We start from the raw sequence: 23,111 nt of genomic DNA on the forward strand, positions 1-23,111 counted from the left end.
ACATTTTAAAAAAGACATCGACAAACTGGAGCAAGTTCAGAGAAGAGCGACCAGAATGGTGACTGGTCTGCAAACCATGTCCTATGAGGAACGGTTGCAGGATTTGGGAATGTTTAGCTTGCAAAAAAGAAGACTGAGAGGAGACTTAATAGCTGTCTACAAATATGTCAAGGGCTGTCACATTGTAGAAGGATCATCTTTATTCTCACTTGCACAAGGAAAGACTAGAAGCAATGGGATGAAACTAAATGGGAGGAGACACAGATTAGATATTAGAAAAAACTTTATGACAGTTAGGGTGATTAATGAGTGGAACAGGCTGCCACGAGAGGTGGTGAGTTCCCCTTCAATGGACGTCTTCAAACAGAGGCTGGACAGACATCTGTCTGAGATGATCTAGTGAATCCTGCTTTGAGCAGGGGGTTGGACCAGATGACCCAGGAGGTCCCTTCCAACTCTACCATTCTATGATTCTATGATTCTATGATTCTATGATTCTCATAACAGCAGAATCTGACTACACTTATGGATTTGTTTGTAGTGTGTAACCATAGAGACACACAGTTCTGCATTGGGAGTTGTATACACAAAACGGGAGAGGACTTTTATTGCTGTACGTAAAACACTTTTACATAAGAACTGCATGGGGCGTGATAACCATTTATAAATGAATCCTAAATAATAAAAAAAAAAAAAAAAATACTAAAGTAAAACATGCATAACGTAAATGTAAGAATGTCCAGGCATCAACAAGTCAGATTTAGCTTTATTGTTTTGGTAAAAGTTATGTTCGCCAGGTTAACAAAAGCAGAATGATAATTGATTTGGTGTCTATCCCACAAATTCTCACACCAGCAGCACAGGTCAAATCAAACCAAACCAAACCATTCCTCTAACATAAATCCAGCTACCCAATGAAAAAGAGAAAAAAATAAAATCCATGGAATGCAAATTCAGCAGTATAAAAATGTAAGAAAAGTCAGCTTCACTTAGATTTCAAAGATAGTTCTCGCTATAAAACTATATATAATGTTCAATAAGAAAATTGTTAATTCAAAGTCTACAACAGATACATGTCATAAAAACCTCAATAAATTATATATATATATTTATAACTCTTAGTGACAGATCGATCCATGCACAGCCTTGCATATTCTTATTAAGTTATCGGGAAGAGGAGAAAAAAGAAAAGAAACAAACAAAAAAAAAGGGTATTTGAAAAGTACACACAGCAGATGGATATAAAAGATTTTCCTTAAAAAATAAAAATAAATAAAATCGGAATCACGTCTCTTATTAGTTGCCTGCTACGAAGGTAGAATCCATAATGAATTCATACAGCTCTTCTGTGCATTATAACTAATTTGGCACCCTGGAAATGTCTATGTGTTGTAGTAAAAAAAAAAATAGATCCTGGAATTATAGACAGACTATGGAAAAGTACACTGCTTTAGTTTTTTTTTTTTTATAAATATGCAAATTGTCTCTTCAGAGAATAAGAGGACTAGAACTCTAGTACCACCTATTAGTAGGTGGTACTAGAGTTCTAGTCCTCTTCCTCTCTGAAGAGGCAATTTGCACATGACGAGCATTGCAAGGCTTAAAAGTCTCCTCACCTTGGCACGCCAGGCTCGGCTTGTCACGCTCCACAAGGAGAAACATTACCCCTTGTTTTTAATAAAGTAATTTCTAGAAAATTAAAGGGGGTTTATCTAATGTTCTATCTTCAGGAGCGCACTCCTCCTCTACCTTCCAGCTTCCTCCTTGCAGGCAGGGCGGGGGTCTCCTGAAAATTGACAGTTCAGGCCAGCGGCATGGTTGTGCTCTTCCATGCTGCAAGCAGAGGCAGCTTTGCTTTTGCAACATCGGGGGACATCGCAAAGCACTGAAGCTGGAAAGATTCAGAGATCAACTTCAAAGCAGCGCTTACAAGCTGTATGTCAGACCTAGGAAACCGGCCACTGCTGAAAAACTGCAAAGGTGGCGGGTAATCTAGGCAACGAGGCGTAAACTTGAACATTAAAAATTCCTACATTCTTAAGAACAGAGAGGATTTTTAATAAGGGGTAATTTACAAAGTTGCTCGTTTTTACAAGCACTTTGCAATTTTACTCATAAGAAATTGAAAGATTTTTTTTAAGTACTTTTGGTTCAACAAGAAAGTTTCTAAAAAAAACAAAGAAAAACTAAAAAAATAACAAATAATTTAAAAAAGCAAAAACAAAAGTATAGATTTTAGGGGAGAATATAATAAAACATTCACATTCAGGGTAGAGAAGGAGGGACGGGCGTCCTTAAGCAGAACACATTTTAAACAGATTATTTTAGTACTTAAATTTATAAAATTAGTTTACTGCAAAATTCATGTTTTGCTTTTTTTTTTTTTTTTGTTTTAAATGCTTTTCAATGCAGTCCAAGAAATAAACAAAAATAAATACTTAATCCACAAGTTTGATGCAAGCAGATCGTGTTCATGACCCGGTGAGGTGTATTCTCAAGGTCAATGATGAACACTCAGATACCAGTTGTAAATCGCATGAATATCCCACGCAATGTGACAATCGCTTCATATTAGAACTTTTTTATTGACCAGCAATCGCTCCCACTTTGCGACAATTAAAAAAAAAAAAAAAAAAAAAAATCATTAAAAATAAACGTGAGCATGGTTCACACATTAACCGAAGACAAAAAAAAAATAAAAAATTAGATAAATATAAATTAGAGTATTTTTTTTTTTCTTGAAAGCCGTTGTAAATAATTTCTCTCTGCTGCGCTGTCTTTTTCTATCAAACAGCAAATATATACATATACATACAATCATATAATGCAGCTAACAGGACTATACATTTTGTACATTTTTTTTCAGATATTTTTGGATAAACAAAAAAAAAAAACAAAACAAAACAATACAAAAAAATAAAAAATTAAAAAAAATAGAAGCTTTTTTTTTCTGGACTGTTAATAAGTTAAATGTAAGATTTATGGAGGCATGGCATTAAGTAAAGCTAGGCCTAAGGGCAAGAATAAAGGATTCATTAGATTAATAATATCTATAAATAACTTTACAAATATACAATGTTAACAAAATAACAATTTTTAGAACAAAACCCAACAGTATAAAAATTAGATTATCGATGAGATCAGTGTCATTCTAGATTGCAATGTTCTTAAACCAGGTCCAATAACACTTTTTCTTTCTTTCTTTTTTTATATATACATTAACTGTGCATGGAAATTTACATTATATTTTGATACAAGACATTTTGAAGTAGACTGAACACTCCCCGCTTTCAGGTATCTGAGGTTTAATTAAAATGCAAAAATCACAAGAAGGGCTCAATAATTAAATAAAAAAAAAAAAAGTGAAACATTTTAAATTTGTAATTTAAAAATTAAACTTTACAGTGAATTACGCGAGTTGTATTTTTTTTTCTTTTCACTATGTTTTGTGTCTTAATCTGAAATGGCAATGACACACTGGTATAAAACCACTTATATAGGTAAGGTTTAAACATGTTTCACTGCATTTACTGCTCATTATCTATGACAACTTCTTACAAGAGCATATTTAATGGATTAACAGGGGGCCTATCACTTACCATAAATATGTATTTTTTAAAAAAAATCTGGTGTAAATGCCGCTGTTCTCCTGAATCCGGCGTTGTTCTTCTTTTCTTCCTGCGCCTCTCCATTCGGAGATATTACCATTTCTTTCCTGTATACAACTCTAGTCTAAACTAGGCAAGTGGGCGTGGTCCTCTAGAATCCTCCCATGAGGAGCCGAGGGCCACGCCCACTTGCTTAAGGAGACTAGATTTGTATAGGGGGAAGAGGAGGCCATATCTCAGGAATGGAGAGGCGCAAGAACAAAAGAAAAACATCGCCGGATTCAGGAAAACAGCGGCATTTACACCAGGTAAAAAAAATATTACATATTTCTAACAAATAATGGAGGTAAGTAAGTTTCATATACTTTTTTTTTTTTTAAACAACCCTCTAAAAAAAAAAAAAACCAGAAGGACAACTGTCCTATAATAAGGGTATGTGACCAAAAAAAAAAAAAATGGAAATAGATGAAAAAAAAGTGTTTAAAAAGAATGTGAGATACCCTATTGCTCAGATACCCAAAAGCAGAACAATGTTCGAGACTTACCCCAAAAAACATTCATCGTACTGCATGTAAAAAATACACAAAAAATAAAACCCTAGGAAGTTTTGTTTGGAACGCGTTTGGATTCTCTACTAGCATAGCAGGCACAGATTGGTTGCTCATCGGCGGTCACTAGAGGTCACAGCACGAGGACCCCCCTAGTGTTAACATTCTCCTTTTTTCAAATATATAAAATTTTAATATATTTCTTTTTCTTCTTCTTTATATCTTGGCACATAAGTTCCTTCAGGCCAAACAGTGCTTTATGACTTTGTATACAGCAAATATTTTATACGACTCAAAATAAAAAAAAAAATCCTTGTAACGACCGGGCAGTCCTGTCCATATGCCTCTAGTCTACATTCCTCCTGGGCGTCCGGTATAAAGTCATGTTCGGATGATACAGTTATATTGCTGGTGCTTAGGAAGACAGACTTCATCCGGAAGAATATCATGTGCAAAGACTGAGTCGTCTCCTGATGAGCAAGTGCTGTGACTGTCCTGGCACGCTGGTGAATACTGTTCAAATGGCACAGAGAGGTCGAGGTACTCCTGAAATGGAAAAAAATAAAAAAAAATAATAAATTTGACATACTAGTTTGACCACTCGGTGGCAATTGCTGACTATTTAAATGAGTAAAAGTGCTTAAAAAAACCAATCACACTCAATCACAGGACAATAAAACTTTCACACTCCTTATCTATGAACTGCTCCAATATTTAGGGTCACAACTCTTTCTCCCCCCTCCCATACTCCTAGTTCTGCTTCACGTCACCTGTCTCATCTATTGCGTTATTTTTGTGCCCTGCTGTGTATAAATATGTGATTCTGCAGATTTTGTGCTATTTTTTGCCTGATGAAGAGACCCGAGTAGTCTCGAAAGCTTGCAATCTGTTACCTTTTAATGGCTAACTGAAAAGATGGTATCAACCCTGAGCTCTTATGATGCTGCAGAGGTAGCTGCCAGCAGCGCGAGAGATCTGAGCTCAGCCATGCCGCTGATCCAAACTATCAATCATTAGGAAGACACTGCCCCTTGCAAAGCAGAGGAGGCGTGAACTGGACACAGCGGTGCTGATGCCATCAGGATTCACCGTTATTGCCAGCGAAAATGTGATTTGAATACTTCTGGCCACATTACGACTAGACGTAGATACAAGTGAATTGTGAAAGGCCGGGCACGTCTAGTTGGCATGTGACCGCATATATGCAAATCGCCAGCAATACCAGTGAAAAAGTTTGCAGTCACACAGAGTGACTGCAGACTTATCAGAAGACAGAACAACCCTCTAATACTATACAAAAAATAATTAAATAAAATGTAAAAAAATACCATAAATAAGTAAAATATGAAATAAAATAGAAATTTATATAAAAATAATATATCTTTAACAATTAAATTTTTAAGTGTTTTTCCCAGTTTATCCTCATGTAGAAAACTAACTCTTTGGTAATTTTCTTAAAAAGCATTTAGATCAGCTAGATCAAAAGGAGCTAATCATTCTGACAGAGTAATGCACAGTGCACATTTCACGTCATTCATTCGTGCAAATTGCTTCAATTACGAGTAAAGAAACAAGTTGTCTCAGTGCATGCACAGAGGGTCTTTGTGTAACGGAGGCTGGGGGAATTCTCTGATGGGGGGCCTGCAGTAAACTGTAGGATTTTTACAGAGTGCAATGAGCTTGTAATGTTATGGTAGTGTAATGCAAGTAGTAGGATCACCGCTAGGTACATATACCCTACAGTGGTGTGTTGTTCTGGACAAGGAGACATTGACGGATGCACTCAGACCACTCAGTCAGGGGGTCTAAACATCAACTTCTGCAATAAAATCAAATGTTTCCCTATTGATACAGATTGTCTAGTTCTGAAATTCAGAATTAAAAAATGGACGCTCTCCGATTTTTAGTCCTAATATCAACTACAAACATGTCTCACTCTGGAGGAAGCGTAAAAGTCTAAGCATTACACGTTTTCAATGACACCTGTGTAATGCTTCATTTTTTCCTCTGGAGGTGCTGTTGGGAAACTCATCAGATCACAGCTGATGGGTGGAAATCCTGGTACGAAATGACTTACATCAGTAGATGTGACAGTAAGAGCACGGTCTAGGTCTTCAACAAGTTGCTTGAATGTTGGTCTTTGTGATGGGACAGCATGCCAGCACTCTCTCATGATCATGTATCTGAGAAAAGAAGAGAACATAGATCATCCATCGACCAACCCATGAAGGTCATGCCGGTAGACTTCATCACCGGTGAAGTAGTCAACTCTTCCATGTAGGCTTGTTTTGGGCATCTGTCTTGGTGTCTGATAATGGTCTAATGTACGACTATGTGAATGTCAACAGAGGACCTGTGGACTCCGGTGGAACCGACCATCTAATGTGTATGGAGGCCTCGCGGCTCTTCCATAAAGAGCTGATGTCGGGGGAGAGAAGGAACCGGTTGTTGGATTTTAATATGCTGAAAGTTGTGTTCTCTTTGGAGCAGCCTACTCCCCCCCACCTGTACTCTTTCAGAAAACGTGCCTGTGTACGGCGATGGTCTGGAAAAGTGCCTAAAGCCATCTGAAGAGTATGGGAAGTAAATATTATGGGGAACTTTGTCTTTGTGGTGGCCGATATTTCACTTTTGTTGAGGATGTAAACCACCACCATCTTCACTGGATTGGTACATCCAGCAAAGCCACCTAAAATGGTCATACCCTGTGCAAAATGTACACCCCAGAAGATAAAATGGCAACAACGATAAAAATGAGGCCCCTTTCAGTAGCAACTCGATACCACCACACCTCCCTGGACAGGAACGGTGTGGTCACCGCTTGTGACTTGATGCTCCCACTTCCTTAAAAGTGGTTGTCCATCATTAGGGGAAAAAAATTTGGGAAAGTTGGAAGAAAAGAAAAAAAAAAATGTATACACTCTCCTGCCAGAGCGAGTTCAATGACAAAGTTTCAGTTAACTCATTCTGTACCCACTAATAAACAAGAGGCTATAGAAGTCAAACAGTGCAAAATTTTTCATGAAACCCAATTGCAAAAATTTTTTTTAGCACAAAATACATGTACTTAAGTAAAATTAAATAAATAAAAGAAATAAAATAATAAAATTGCCTTTGGAGGTGGATATTAAGTACATTTTCACCCCTAACAATGGGGCCCCTCTCGAAAATGGCCCCAAAGCAGCTACATGGGCAGCTTCGAAGCTACATAGGTCCTTAGTCCCACCATACTAAAGCATCACTCATTTCCTAAAAAGTCATACAACGGATGAAGACAGGAGTCCGGCGACTTACAGCTCGTGCGTGCAATTGGCTGGCTTGTCCATTCGATGACCTTCTTTTAAGAGCTTAAACAGTTCCTCTACTGGGATCCCAGGGTATGGAGAGCCCCCCAAAGTAAAGATCTCCCAGAGAAGCACTCCGAATGACCATCTGGGGAAAAAAAAATTAATAGTCACAAGTGTTTCTGCAGCAGAATTCATTGTTGGGAGAAGGGTGCAGGGCATTCATGTGCGGCCATGCACGGCTAACACTGGTAGAACTAATTGCCCGGGCCACTTTATTTGGGAGAGATCTCTGCTCATTTGCAAAAAAATAAAAATAAAAGTCGGGCATCACGTCTAAATCTAAAATGAGCATTTAATCACAGCGATGACAGTTCCTCCATTACCCTCCCCCCCAACCCTATTGTAAAGATTTCCACTGAGGCCGATGAATGGAACAAATCTAATTATTCATGCGCAGACTGGTCACAACGGAATACAGCTCTGCAGGGCATGAACGGAGTAAAGCGATGCCGATCTGTTGCTTATAACTACTGGTATGAGACCAGATGTAGAAAAATTCTGGAGCAGATCATGGTGGACACCTCAGACTACATGGCCATAAGTCATGGAGAGCCCAATATAAGCGCTATACGATATGACGGCCAAGGGAAACTACTATACCTTTGCTTAAGTAGCCGTACTAATAGTGAGTGCAGCTCTGGGGTATAGTACAGGAGGTAACTCAGGATCAGTAATGTAATGTATGAAGACAGTGACTGCACCAGCAGAATAGTGAGTGCAGCTCTGGAGTATAATACAGGATGTAACTCAGGATCAGTAATGTATGTACACAGTGACTGTACCAGCAGAATAGTGAGTGCAGCTCTGGAGTATAATACAGGATGTAACTCAGGATCAGTAATGTATATACACAGTGACTGCACCAGCAGAATAGTGAGTGCAGCTCTGGAGTATAATACAGGATGTAACTCAGGATCAGTAATGTAATGTATGTACACAGTGACTGCACCAGCAGAATAGTGAGTGCAGCTCTGGAGTATAATACAGGATGTAACTCAGGATCAGTAATGTATATACACAGTGACTGCACCAGCAGAATAGTGAGTGCAGCTCTGGAGTATAATACAGGATGTAACTCAGGATCAGTAATGTAATGTATGTACACAGTGACTGCACCAGCAGAATAGTGAGTGCAGCTCTGGAGTATAATACAGGATGTAACTCAGGATCAGTAATGTATATACACAGTGACTGCACCAGCAGAATAGTGAGTGCAGCTCTGGAGTATAATACAGGATGTAACTCAGGATCAGTAATGTAATGTATGTACACAGTGACTGCACCAGCAGAATAGTGAGTGCAGCTCTGGAGTATAATACAGGATGTAACTCAGGATCAGTAATGTATATACACAGTGACTGCACCAGCAGAATAGTGAGTGCAGCTCTGGAGTACATAACTCAGGATCAGTACAGGATAGGTAATGTAATATGTTTATACTGTTGATGTAGATGTTATCTTCTTGTGAATTCGACATTCGCTTTCAGTATTAATAAACCTGACATCAGCTTTGTTTCCCTCGCAATCTGCTTATATGAGGAGACTAGAGCGCTCCATGAGGGGGCTGTTAATCCTTACACATCGCTCTGGTGAGTGTAGACACGGTCAAACAATGCTTCCGGAGCCATCCATTTCACAGGCAGCCGACCCTGTAATTGAAAAGACAAAAAAAAAAAAACAGACTGTACCATCAGCAAATTGGAGCAGCCACCCTGGCACCATCCTATCTTCCCACCTAATCCTCCTCCTAAACCCTCCGCTGGTGACTGCTGACTACAGCTGTGTCCCGGCTAAAAGTGCAGACCTCATCATCCTGTCCAACCATCATCCATAAAGCCTCCGCTCATCCCCCCCCCTGATAAATCCAATAGGACCCCCTTATACCAGGGGTTTTCAATGCAATATTAGATCACCAGCCTCAAGGGGTTAACATTTCCATTGCATCCACCACTGGAAAATGATGGGTCACAACTAGTGTTGAGCCACCCCCGTAGTGTTCGGGTTCGGTTCGGTTCGTCGAACACCGGGATGTTCGAGGAACTGTTCGTCGAACTGTTCGTCGAACACCTTAGAACACCGTCGAACACCGTTAAAACCAATGGCAGGCAAACAAAAACACATAGGAACACATAGAAAACACCTTCAAAGGTGTCCAAAAGCTGACAAACTGCTCAGAAGACGCTTTCTTTAAAAAAGCCGGCCGGCAATTCAGCAGCGGTACCCGACAATTTATAACAGAGAGAATAGAGCTTCACACATAGATTAGATAGATAGAAACATGTCAGTCACATATATATGAAGTACTGTGACAGTGTTGCTTACTGTACTTGTCATTTACTGCAAAGGATTTATTAAAAAAAATAATAGTGTTTTCATGCACCGTCTCTTTAAAAAAGCCGGCCGGCAATTCAGCATCTGTACCCGACAATTTAGAATAGAAGGAATAGAGAATCACACATAGATTAGATAGATAGAAACATGTCAGCCACATATATACGAAGTACAGTGACAGTGTTGCTTACTGTACTTGTCATTTAGTGTAAAGGATTTATTAAAAAATATAATAGTGTTTTCGTGCACTGTCTCTTTAAAAAAGCCGGCCGGCAATTCAGCAGCGGTACCCGACAATTTATAACAGACAGAATAGAGCTTCACACATAGATTAGATAGATAGAAACAGGTCAGTCACATATATATGAAGTACAGTGACAGTGTTGATTACTGTACTTGTCATTTAGTATTAAAATAAAGGATTTATTATTAAAAAAAATTGGCGTGGGGTTCTCCGTAATTTTAGGCTCTAGCGGAGGTTAAGCAGACGGCTGGGGCAGATGTTTGAATCCTGGGAAGGGGGTAATACCCACGGAGCTTCCCAGGCTACTAATATCAGCCCCCAGCTGAATACATAGCCTTTACTAGCTATTAAAATGGAGGACCCCCCCCAAAAAAATGACGTGGGGTCCCCCCTAATTTAATAGCTAGCAAAGGCTAGGCAGACAGCTGGGGGCTGATATTAATAGCCCAGGAAGGGAGCCATGAATATTGGCCCCCTCCCAGGCTAGAAACACCAGCCGTCAGCCGCCCCAGAAATGGCGCATCCATAGGATGCGCCAACTCTGGCACTTAGCCTCGCTCTTCCACGCTGCCCTGGTGCGGTGGCAGTGGGGTAATAGGGTTGGGGTTGATGTCAGCTTATAATGCCAGCTGACATCAAGCCCAGGTTAGTAATGGAGAGGCGTCTATAAGACACCCCCATTACTAACCCCATAGTCAAAGTTAAAAAAAAAACACAAACACCCAGAATAAAGTCCTTTAATTGAAATAAAGACACAATTCTTTATTGTTCTAAATTAAACCATACTTACCGTCACGCCCATTCCAGCTGAAGCCAACGATCTCCTGCAATAAAAGAAAAATAATAAACCAACATCATCCTTACCTTTCCATGGTTCCCAGGACAGCTTCAGCTCTGCTACATCGAGATGACAGGCTGGACCGCAGCAGAAAGCTGCCATCCAGCCTGTCATCCCGCAGACACTGAGAAGCGCAGGCATGCTTGCGCTCCTCAGTGTCAGGCTGTGACGGCATCCAGATGAGCCGACAATGAACTCGGCTCACCTCATGTACGTCACTGACAGCGTGGGAAAATTCTCCTGCACTCAGCGCTTCAGTGTGAGAATTTTCCCACGCTGTCAGTGACGTGCATGAGGTGAGCCGAGTTCATTGGACATGACCTCGGCTCATCTGGATGCCGTCACAGCCAGACACTGAGTAGCGCAAGCAAGCCTGCGCTTCTCAGTGTCTGCGGGATGACAGGCTGGATGGCAGCGTTCTGCTGCGGTCCAGCCTGTCATCTCGATGTAGCAGAGCTGAAGCTGTCGTGGGAGCCATGGAAAGGTAAGGATGATGTTGCTTCATTATTTTACTTTTATTGCAGGAGATCATTGGCTTCAGCTGGAATGGGCGTGATGGTAAGTATAGTTTAATTTAGAACAATAAAGAATTGTGTGTTTATTTCAATTAAAGGACTTTTTTCTGGGTGTTTGTGTTTTTTTTAAATACTTTACTAGAAATTCATGGCGGTCATGTCTAATATTGGCGTGACCCCATGAATTTCGGGCTTAGGGCCAGCTGATAATGCCAAGCTGGCCTTAACCCCTTTATTACCCAGTGAGCCACCGCACCAGGGCCCTGGATGAGTTGGGTACAGCGCCAGAAGATGGCGCTTCTATGAACGCGCCATTTTCCGGGGCGGCTGCGGACTGCAATTTGCAGCGGGTGGGGCCCAGAAAGCTTGGGCCTCCCTGCGCTGCAGATTCCAGCCCCCAGCTGCCTAGTTGTACCTGGCTGGACACAAAAATAGGGCGAAGCCCCACGTATTTTTTTTTTAAATTCATGAAATTCATGGAATAATTAAGAAAAAAAGGGCTTCCCTATATTGTTGTGTCCGGCTAGGTACAAATAGGCAGCTGGTGGTTGGGAGCAGCCCGTTCCTGCCTGCTGTACCTGACTGGACACAAATATAGGGCGAAGCCCCACATCAATTTTTTTTTCATTATTTCATGAATTTCCTGAAATAATTTAAAAAAAATTGACGTGGGGCTTCGCCCTATATTTGTGTCCAGTCAGGTACAGCAGGCAGGAACGGGCTGCCCCCAACCACCAGCTGCCTATTTGTACCTGGCCAGACACAACAATATAGGGAAGCCCTTTTTTAAAAAAATTATTTCATGAAATAATTAAAAAAAAATTGACGTGGGGCTTCGCACTATATTTGTGTCCAGCCAGGTACAGCAGGCAGGGACGGGCTGCCCCCAACCACCAGCTGCCTATTTGTACCTGGTTGGACACAACAATATAGGGACGCCCTTTTTTTCTTAATTATTCCATGAATTTCATGAATTTAAAAAAAAAATACGTGGGGCTTCGCCCTATTTTTGTGTCCAGCCAGGTACAACTAGGCAGCTGGGAGCTGGAATCCGCAGCGCAGGGAGGCCCAAGCTTTCTGGGCCACCCCCGCTGCAAATTGCAGTCCGCAGCCGCCCCAGAAAATGGCGCGTTCATAGAAGCGCCATCTTCTGGCGCTGTACCCAACTCATCCAGGGCCCTGGTGCGGTGGCTCACTGGGTAATAAAGGGGTTAAGGCCAGCTTGGCATTATCAGCTGGCCCTAAGCCCGAAATTCATGGGGTGACGCCAATATTAGACATGACCACCATGAATTTCTAGTAAAGTATTTAAAAAAACACAACACCCAGAAAAAAGTCCTTTAATTGAAATAAACACACAATTCTTTATTGTTCTAAATTAAACCATACTTACCGTCACGCCCATTCCAGCTGAAGCCAATGTCTTCTGCAATAAAAGTAAAATAATTAAGCAACCTCATCCTTACCTTTCCATGGTTCCCACGACAGCTTCAGCTCTGCTACATCGAGATGACAGGCTGGACCGCAGCAGAACGCTGCCATCCAGCCTGTCATCCCGCAGGCACTGAGAAGCGCTGGCATGCTTGCGCTCCTCAGTGTCTCGCTGTGACGGCATAAAGATGAGACAAGCTCATGTCCAATGAACTCGGCGCACCTCATGCACATCACTGACAACGTGGGAGAATTCTCCTGCACTCAGCACTTCAGCGTGAAAATTCTCCCACGCTGTCAGTGACGTACATGAGGTCAGCTGAGTTCATTGGACATGAATGAGCTCACCTCATGCACGTCACTGACAGCGTGGGAAAATTCTCACGCTGAAGCACTGAGTGCAGGAGAATTTTCCCACGCTGTCAGTGACGTGCATGAGGTGAGCTCATTCATGTCCAATGATCTCAGCTCACCTCATGCACGTCACTGACAGCGTGGGAAAATTCTCCTGCACTCAGCGCTACAGCGTGAGAATTCTCCCACGCTGTCAGTGACGTGCATGAGGTGAGCTCATTCATGTCCAATGAACTCAGCTGACCTCATGCACGTCACTGACAGCGTGGGAGAATTCTCACGCTGAAGTGCTGAGTGCAGGAGAATTCTCCCACGCTGTCAGTGACGTGCATGAGGTGCGCCGAGTTCATCGGACATGAACTCGTCTCATCTTTATGCCGTCACAGCCAGACACTGCAGAGCGCAAGCATGCCTGCGCTTCTCAGTGTCTGCGGGATGACAGGCTGGATGGCAGCGTTCTGCTGCGGTCCAGCCTGTCATCTCGATGTAGCAGAGCTGAAGCTGTCCTGGGAACCATGGAAAGGTAAGGATGAGGTTGCTTTATTATTTTTCTTTTATTGCAGGAGATCGTTGGCTTCAGCTGGAATGGGCGTGACGGTAAGTATGGTTTAATTTAGAACAATAAAGGAATGTGTCTTTATTTCAATTAAAGGACTTTATTCTGGGTGTTTGTGTTTTCTTTTAACTTTGACTATGGGGTTAGTAATGGGGGTGTCTTATAGACGCCTCTCCATTACTAACCTGGGCTTGATGTCAGCTGGCATTATAAGCTGACATCAACCCCAACCCTATTACCCCCTGCCACCGCACCAGGGCAGCGTGGAAGAGCGAGGCTAAGTGCCAGAATTGGCGCATCCTATGGATGCGCCATTTCTGGGGCGGCTGACGGCTGGTGTTTCTAGCCTGGGAGGGGGCCAATATTCATGGCTCCCTTCCTGGGCTATTAATATCAGCCCCCAGCTGTCTGCCTAGCCTTTGCTAGCTATTAAATTAGGGGGGACCCCACGTCATTTTTTTTGGGGGGGGTCCTCCATTTTAATAGCTAGTAAAGGCTAGGTATTCAGCTGGGGGCTGATATTAGTAGCCTGGGAAGCTCCGTGGGTATTACCCCCTTCCCAGGCTTCAAACATCTGCCCCAGCTGTCTGCTTAACCTCCGCTAGAGACTAAAATTACGGGGAACCCCACGCCAATTTTTTTTTAAATAAATCCTTTATTTTAACACTAAATGACAAGTACAGTAACCAACACTGTCACTGTACTTATTATATATGTGACTGACATGTTTCTATCTATCTAATCTATGTGTGAAGCTCTATTCTGTCTGTTATAAATTGTCGGGTACAGATGCTGAATTGCCGCCGGCTTTTTTAAAGAGACGGTGCACGAAAACACTATTATATTTTTTAATAAATCCTTTACACTAAATGACAAGTACAGTAAGCAACACTGTCACAGTACTTCATATATATGTGACTGACATGTTTCTATCTATCTAATCTATGTGTGATTCTCTATTCCTTCTATTCTAAATTGTCGGGTACAGATGCTGAATTGCCAGCCGGCTTTTTTAAAGAGACGGTGCACGAAAACACTATTATTTTTTTTGATAAATCCTTTACACTAAATGACAAGTACAGTAAGCAACACTGTCACTGTGCTTCTTATATGTGTGACTGACATGTTTCTATCTATCTAATCTATGTGTGAAGCTCTATTCTTTCGGTTCTAAATTGTCGGGTACCGGTGTATGCCGCTGCTGAATTGCCGGCTTTTCATGTTTCACTGTGAGCACTGTTCCCATCGATTTGGGCAATCACTGTAATGCCACAACCACCATGGCTGTGGCATTACAGTGAGTGGCAGACAATCCCTGCATGATTGGTGCTCTAAATAGCGCCAGACATGCAGGATAAGCTTTTGGTGCACAAACAGTTATCGAACATAACCTCGAACAGCCGAATTTTTTGCAAATCGTTCGGGTTCGTCGAACAACTCGAACACCACCCAAAACAGCTCGAATTTGAGATTGGCGAACAGTTCTAGTCGAACACCGCTCATCTCTAGTCACAACCAATAGATTTGCCCATAAAGTGCGCACAGTGGTTGGCAGACGGTTTTCAGTCTGAGACAAGGGAATACCAATCACTTGAATGGAGCAGTGTTGCACTTTCCTGCCAGCAGGGGGCACAACCATGCAGGCAAAAAGCCAAGGGACCTCAGTTGCTTCATGCTCTGGATTAACCGGGGTCCCAGAGGATGGACCTTCACCGATAATAAAGTTCCTCGTGATCTCTAGTGATGGGAATAATAGTTTTATTTTTTACCTACATAGTTCTATTCATTGTCACTGTCTCTGACCTAAAGAGCTTACGCTCTAACTCCCCCCCCCACCATATATACATAACCCCACTAGAGTAATATCAAGTGACGCCTGCTACTCACATTTGTGGTCTTCTTGTAGTAGTCTATGTTGTGAATGTCTCTGGCCAAGCCAAAATCGGCAATTTTCATCACATTATCGTCGGTAACGAGCACATTCCTGGCTGCCAGGTCTCTGTGAATACACTGCAAAAAAATAAAATTAAATAGAATAAAATACCTATAAAAATAAAATCTGTGCCAAAATAATGATAAACTCAATATAGACCAAAGTGGAGGACTTTGGTTACAGGGTTATGTATACTTTTGCAACAATATTCTGACTATTCCAATGCATCTAAAACATGAAGCAATTTCACAAATACTGTATGTCTCCATAGCAACAGACTACAAAATAATCTCTGTGTAGTCGGATTGTGTAGTTCTGATTTTTTTTTTTTTTTCCATCAGCCCCCTCTCTTAAAAATTAGCAAGAAAAGAGAACCGAAAGGGAGAAGAACCACAAAAATACAGATTCGAACAACGCAGGGTTTGCTTAGAGTATGGAATCATGGAGGCACATAGGTCGGCCTGAGAGCTGTATACATGAAATGGCAGGCTAGGTATAATCAAGACTATTTGGAAGGCATCAAGTTTTATTTTCAAAGCATTTGGGAAATTGCAGAAGTGGTTGCAAAAGTGTATGCACACCTAAAGAATAAAGCCTTGTCGATGCTAATGAAGCCTGGGCAGAAAATATTTTTTTGCAATTTTTCACATTCTTCCTCAACTTGTGGCTGTCTGGAAATGCTGAGAGTTGTAGTCCTTCAGCAGCTTTGGAGTCACAGGTTTGATAAACGCACTTTTAAAACATTAGAAAATGTGGCACCAGAGAAGAAAAGAACCCAAAGAACAACGAACACTGGAACTTTGACTTTTTTTAAGCCTCTAGAGGGCGCCGTTTAGCAACGAAATATTACATATACTGCAGGAATGAATGAGAGCGTTTGTCTATACAGCCATATCCTGAGGCTCTCGTGCATCCATATGGATCCTGTGTACGTGGCCCTATCCATATGGAGGGATTCAAACACAGCAGAGCTGAATTTGTTGGTTTGCATAGGACTGCAGGTTATCAGAGCTTTGCAAGTGGCAGAGACAGGCAGCTTCAGGTTCCAAGGAGAGAGGTGAGCCATGATTGTATGATACATTTGCATAGCCTCCTTAAAGGGGTATTCTAACTGCAGACCTTTATGGCACATAAAGGATGAAGAATGAGGGTCCCTGGGAAGGAACCCAAAGGCAAAAAAATGAAGATGAGTCCATATGGTTGATAAGGGCGCCTTGAATTTTCAATACCCAGATGCAAACGTTACCCCTTAGACTGCAGTCAGAGACCTCTCATACAGCCAACTCAGATCCCTTGCTTTGCACTGAGGAGGAGTAACACCCCGAAACACGTGTCTGCAAATAGAGATTCTGGTTTGACTTTTATCCTAAGTCATATGGCAAGGGTCGATATTGACTTTTATCCTAAGTCATATGGCAAGGGTCGATATTGACTTTTATCCTAAGTCATATGGCAAGGGTCGATATTGACTTTTAGGATTGCTACTTCCAATATGGCACTAGAACTACAGTCCTGAAGAGACAATTTGCATATTTAATTGCCCATAGGAGCATTGCACGGCCTATATGTCTCCTTACACTGGCAATGTCACTCTCCACAAGGAGAATCGGTCCTCCTTAATAGCCAGATGCAACCTATGATAAAGTGTATGAAATAAACTCTGCTCTTCTACATCTGGCTGTTTAAAATTAAACTTTTTTTGTTCTGCAAAGAGTGAAATAACAATAATAAAAAAAAAAGTATATGAACCCCTTTTCTGCTGCAAAATGCAAAAAAAGTTCACAACTCCGTAAGTTACGGTAGAAGTCATCCAGCTCTGAAATCCTGCACAATGAGCTTCGCCTGAAGCATCTGGTGCTGGAGAGTTCTGATATACAAAGCCACAGGCAGAACGTGGAAGCTAAAGAGATGTCGGGGTCTTTCATTCTGTCCCCGCTGTGTGCTCGGGCGGAGGACAAAGAGATAATGGAGCATCCCCCCCTCCTTCCTGCATCCTGTGTCATGATCAGTCCCGGCGAGGGACACTGTGCTGACTATGTGGGACTATTGTGGTGGTCTGTTTATCAGCGGGATCATCAGGGGAGCGTTTTTTGGAGATGAATGGACCGCCGACATCCCACCGTACCATCCGCCTTCATTATGGGAATAATTCAGCTGCACAACATCACGGATTGTTTGTGTATGGAGAGCGCTGGGGTGAGAGTGATCCCTTCATTAACTTACTGGGGGAGTGTGGAGGACGAACTATCAATGTGACATAGATGCTGAAGAGAGACAGAATGATATGAAAAATAAACTGCCAGCTTGCAATGCTTCTCTGGGAAATTATATATGCAAATTGTCTTATCAGAGAGGAAGAGAACTAGAACTCTAGTGCCACCTATAGGAAGTAGCAATCCTAAAAGTTAATATCGACCCTTTAATGAGCCTTGTGCAAGGCTTAAAAGTCTCCTCACCTTGGTATGCCAGGCTTAACATCTCACTCTCCGCAAGGAGAAACATTACCCCTTGGATCCCGGTCAGATGCCTCTCACCCAGCCAAACCAGATCTCAAATTTTGCACTGACGAGGGGCAATACGCCCGAAACAGTGCCGGCAAATTGTGATTCTGGTTTGTGATCAGGACAAAATGACCGATCAAACCAAGGACAGCCACATGGCCAAACAGTTCAGTGCACCTTCCTAACTACTCGTTTCCCCATCTGTGCTATCATATTCCTTGATTGACACCTCGGACATCACAGGAGCCAGAGGAGGACAGAGATATAGATGGCAAACAAGTAGGTGGGAACTTGCAATGAACTGCTCAGCCACGCCATGTGTGCACCAAGCGCCTGTGCTTAGTTTGAACAGTCATTTTCTGCTGACAGAATTCCTTTTAAAACTATTTTTAAATCATCGCTACACCGGCTCTTCAATCTAAAGTTGGACTTGTTGCTAGAAATTATTATTTTAATTAAACATACTTTTTGAGACGCAAGATATTCCATGCCACGGGCGACCTGGTAAGCGCAGGAAACCAAATCCTTAAAAGTGAGTTGTTCAGCTGGAATCTTGCAAGTATCGAAGGAATAGTCCATCCCAGGAGGACGGCGAGCCCTTAAATACTCCCTTAGATTGCCTTTAGATGCATATTCCACCAAGACGTAGAGAGGACCTACCAAACAAAACAAAACAAATCACTCATACAATAAATAATCAATCCTCCACGGATGAGGATATGGTGTCCCATCGGGATCTACTCATCGCAGTGATCAGATGACCATCAGATTCGATATATGAAAAGGTTGTCATGGTCAGCTACTTCTCTAGTGGCCAGGAAATGCCCGACATGTACTTAGTGGCCAATAACGGAGTCATTCTACCTGCTATATAGGAGACTGCTTTCATATATTGCATAGACTTGTTTCCAGAATTCTTCAAATAGGAATCAAGAAATAAGATAAACATGCAGGAACATACATTTAGGAAGGCTTGGAGAAGACAACCAATGTGTAGCAAACGCTGGCCACACAGCACTAGAGGTATATCAAGAAGCCTAAAATCCAGGAACATCTACTAAGTTCATCTACTCAAACTGCTCCTACAGGAAACCAAATAATCAGGAACATCTCAAAGAGGTGATGGTGATACATCAATTTGGAGTTGGGGGTTGGGTGGGGGGGGGCGACGACATATTTTCTGCACATTACTATCGTTTCAACATTACTAGCTCTTTGGCAAGGAAACCCATGTTCTGCCACATCTGTTCTTTAAGCCTGTGCCTCATCACGAAGCGGCTGCTGCTTGGATAAGGTAATTTATTACCGATGTTATTTAGTAGATATATATATAAAATTTATCTAAAAGCAGAGCAGCGTGCCGCTAATAGATCTGGATGCCACCCTGGTCGTACAGGAAGAGGCCTAGGTGAGGGAAAGGTTCAAACTAAATTCCCATTACTTTTTGTATCCTGATTAATAATTTCATTTTTAAGGATGGATACTGTTGGATAGAGCTTGTAAAAAGAAGCAATTTTGCAATTTACTGCTTATTAAAATTTGCGTCCGTTCTTGAGATATGAAGACTTTACTTTGCTATACATTTCCCTGCCTAGGAGACCGACCACCGCTGCTGTCTAGCTTGCAAGCACTGCACTGAAGCTGGCCTGGGATTAGGAGGCAACAGCGCTCTCCAGCAATTCTGGCCAGCTTCAAAACAACTCAATAAAAAAAAGAGCGCATGTTCTGCTGACTAACAGCAGTGGTCGGTCTCCAAGACAACGAGCTGTAAACAAAAGTATTAATATCTGAAGAGCGGATGAAAATTTTAATAAGCAGTAAATTGCAAAATTGCTTCTTTTTACAAGCTCTATCTGACAATATCCATTTATGAAGATGAAAATAATCCCTTTAAGCCTATTGATAGCAGATGCTAGAATAAGTGACGTTATTCCACAGCTGGGTTGATTTGATAACTCTATAGTATTATGCAATGAGACCTTTCTAAAAAGGCCATGGTCTTCTCTTGTTTAGTTGTGGTTTATTCATGCAGATATCAAAGGTAATGCTTCTAAATTTTCCCTGACAGATCATCTAAAAGGTAAAAAAAAAAAAAAAAAAAAAAAAAAAAAAAAAAAAACTACTAGAGCTGAAGAAATTCTAAAAAAAAAAAAAATTGGGTTAACCCATGCTTAGCCTAACATAAAAAACCTAACATATAAACAAGGAAACGTACCATCTTGGGTGCAGGCACCAAGAAGATTGATGATATTTTTATGCTTTCCAATCATCTTCATCATTTCCATTTCAGACACCAGATCCGAGAGGTCTTTATCAGTGGCATCATCTGCAACCAGGGAGGGGATCAAATATTATATCCAAAACGTGGAGTAAAGGGATAAAAAAAAAATCCATTCCAACTAACTTTCAATGTCTTTTACCTTTTAACATCTTCACAGCTACGGTTATGGCTTTGTTGGGTTTGTCCTTATCAATACCGATAGCTTCGGCCATCACTACTTGACCAAAGCATCCTTCACCCAATGGTTTTCCCAAAGTCAACCTATCACAAAAAAAGAAACCTGTAAGAAGTTGGTTTCATAAAGTCCTACTCTTGGTCTTGAAGATCCATTTCCAAAATTTGAGCTCACCTAGATCTCGATAGTTCCCATTTTGGGTCAGCTGGCAATCCAAGCTCCGAAACATTGGCCAACAATGTCCCATCGGTGGAGGACAAGTGGGTAATTCTCACCAATGGGGTGTTGGAATTCATGGAAGAGTTGGACTCCAGAGACACCTGCTTAAATAAAGCAAATAAAGTGTATTATTGCCAACTGTGTTGGGCTTATGGAAAAAACGAGGAAAAAGATAGAGAGGAAGAAAGGAGAATTTTGAAGGCATCTAAAGTGGTCTCTGTTGGGCAGGAATGGGTTTAAGTTTCTCTACTCCTCAAGCATTTCATTGCCATCAAAATGTAAATTGGATAAACTCATCACCATTTTTTTTTCTCTGGCTGGGAATACATTTAAATGTCATTACTATCATTATAATGAGCACCACAGCATGTTCAGGGAATTGAGCACCTTAAGGGTTACTGGGAAGGCAACGAACATATTGCAACATATGCTCTCCAGCTCTGTTCTAGGGAAAGGGGAAGGGTATCCAAGCTTATAAAACATTACATTGATCTTTCATCTCTTTCCCTGTATGGGTAAAAGATCAAAACCCTTTACAAATACATGCAGTTCAGGGTTTTGCATCCTCATGCACCCGTGAAGAGGAGATATAAGACAGATATGTTAAAAATACCACATGAAAGAAAACACGAAAGAATAAACGACTGAAGCAGTCAAAGGAAATGTGATACATAAGAGAAAATATATCATATAAAAGGAGATTCTTTGGTGTAACACGGACATACAATAAAGAAAAAAAAAAGTTAAGAAATCTCAATTATTACAACAAAGCTCTGAGTAATATATTCGGCTGATAGAGCCATCCTGGCATTGATCTGTCACGGTTTAAAAACTTTTGACGGATGTTCTTTAAAAAAAAATGTGGCCATTTCTGACGAAGGCTGGTCATACACTTTAGATGGATATTGGCTGAACGATGCTTTGACCGACAGTCATCCCAGCCGATACTCCCATACACGCGCTCCTGTGTATTACTATTATTATAGCCTTCAGCTCGCTTTCAAGTCATGGCGACTTGATGGATGAATGAGGTGTAGGAAGATCGATCTTGTGCAAGTCTATATAGGTCCACCAGGGTTTTCTCCTCCGTTATCTTGATTGCATCATGCCATCGGGTTGCTGATCTTCCTCTTCGCCTTGTGCCACCGACTGACAAGTCTGCCGGTGGCTTATGTTCAGGAGAACAATGCAATTGGCAGTCCAAAATCAGACATGCGTGATCGAACTATGCAATCGGCAGTCCAAAATCAGACATGCGTGATCGACACCTCTCCCGACCATCAGTTGACCGGCGCCCCCATACACATTAGGTCATCGGCCAAACCAGTCAACATCGGCTGATTCAGCAGACATTAGTCTAAGGTGTATGTGGGCCCTCACAGGCACCTTGGCAAATGTTTGACGGTCAGATCTTTCATCTATTGTGAACACCCACAGAGTTACTTAAAAACGAATATTGGCCAAGTGACCTCCGGTGGTTGAGCATGAGTTTTAGACACACATCTTTTGCAGTACTGTTGGTAGTAAGAGGGGTTTACTTCTGACAAACAATCATCTTTATCCCTGCTCCATTTACATATAGGCTTGTTTTAGGGATTCAGAAGATTGGCCTCAGACCTTGGACATTTAGGAAACCTGCACATGAAAATCTCTTAGGACGAATGCAGGGCTTCTCCATTCTTTGAAGTTAATGGTTCATGGAGAAAAAAGTATGGAAATTAGCTTTCCTATTTCTCTGGTGAAAGGGAAATATAGTGGGGTTCAAGTATGGATAAAATTTGAGTCAAATGTCAGTGAAGTACAAGTTTTGATCATGTGACGCATTTCAAGACTGGAAAACTATAAATAAAGGTGGGCAGTTGTGTTTTGAGAAGGTCCCAAATTTTGCTTCAACAGGTAATGAAAATTACATTCACAATATTAAAGTAGAAGAAACAGGAAAAAGTAGGTAAAGGTTATGCATGCAGAAACCATAGGACCCAAAACGTAGAGTTATATTTATAGACCACCAAGCTTATGAGTACTTGTCAATGCATGGCCCAGAATAGAAGATTGTAGGACCTATTAGTGGACACACAATTACAAAGCAACCAACAGAGGAAGAATAAAAGTGCAACCAGGGCCAAGAGTCCACCTACAGATGGATCTGGGAATCTAGGAAAGACACATGATGTGGGATTATATTTCACGGGTAAGAGTCTACACTCTTCTGAATGGGCAGATAAGCTTT

General features: G+C 41.5%; 1 protein-coding gene across 6 annotated transcripts in view; it reads right to left on the reverse strand.

Moving 5' to 3' along the window:
• Positions 1-748: 748 nt before the first annotated feature.
• Positions 749-23,111, reverse strand: part of FGFR3 (fibroblast growth factor receptor 3) — a 93,931-nt gene continuing 71,568 nt past the window's right edge. For 2 of the 6 annotated variants that reach the window (XM_073649099.1, XM_073649096.1), the window contains exons 10-18: positions 20,837-20,982; positions 20,627-20,748; positions 20,422-20,532; positions 18,672-18,862; positions 15,660-15,782; positions 9,082-9,152; positions 7,451-7,588; positions 6,234-6,339; positions 749-4,702 (exon numbers count right to left, since the gene is read on the reverse strand). In XM_073649099.1, the coding sequence (XP_073505200.1) occupies positions 4,538-4,702; positions 6,234-6,339; positions 7,451-7,588; positions 9,082-9,152; positions 15,660-15,782; positions 18,672-18,862; positions 20,422-20,532; positions 20,627-20,748; positions 20,837-20,982 (1,173 nt within the window). In that variant the 3' untranslated portion in view covers positions 749-4,537. Of the gene's footprint in view, positions 4,703-6,233; positions 6,340-7,450; positions 7,589-9,081; positions 9,153-15,659; positions 15,783-18,671; positions 18,863-20,421; positions 20,533-20,626; positions 20,749-20,836; positions 20,986-23,111 lie in introns of all 6 variants that reach the window. The other 4 variants (XM_073649098.1, XM_073649095.1, XM_073649097.1 and 1 more) reach the window with 2 other exon arrangements.

The sequence above is a fragment of the Phyllobates terribilis genome, unplaced genomic scaffold, assembly GCF_046119375.1.
Source record: "Phyllobates terribilis strain yellow unplaced genomic scaffold, ASM4611937v1 Scaffold_1__5_contigs__length_1240528914, whole genome shotgun sequence".
Classification (NCBI taxonomy): Eukaryota; Metazoa; Chordata; class Amphibia; order Anura; family Dendrobatidae; genus Phyllobates; species Phyllobates terribilis.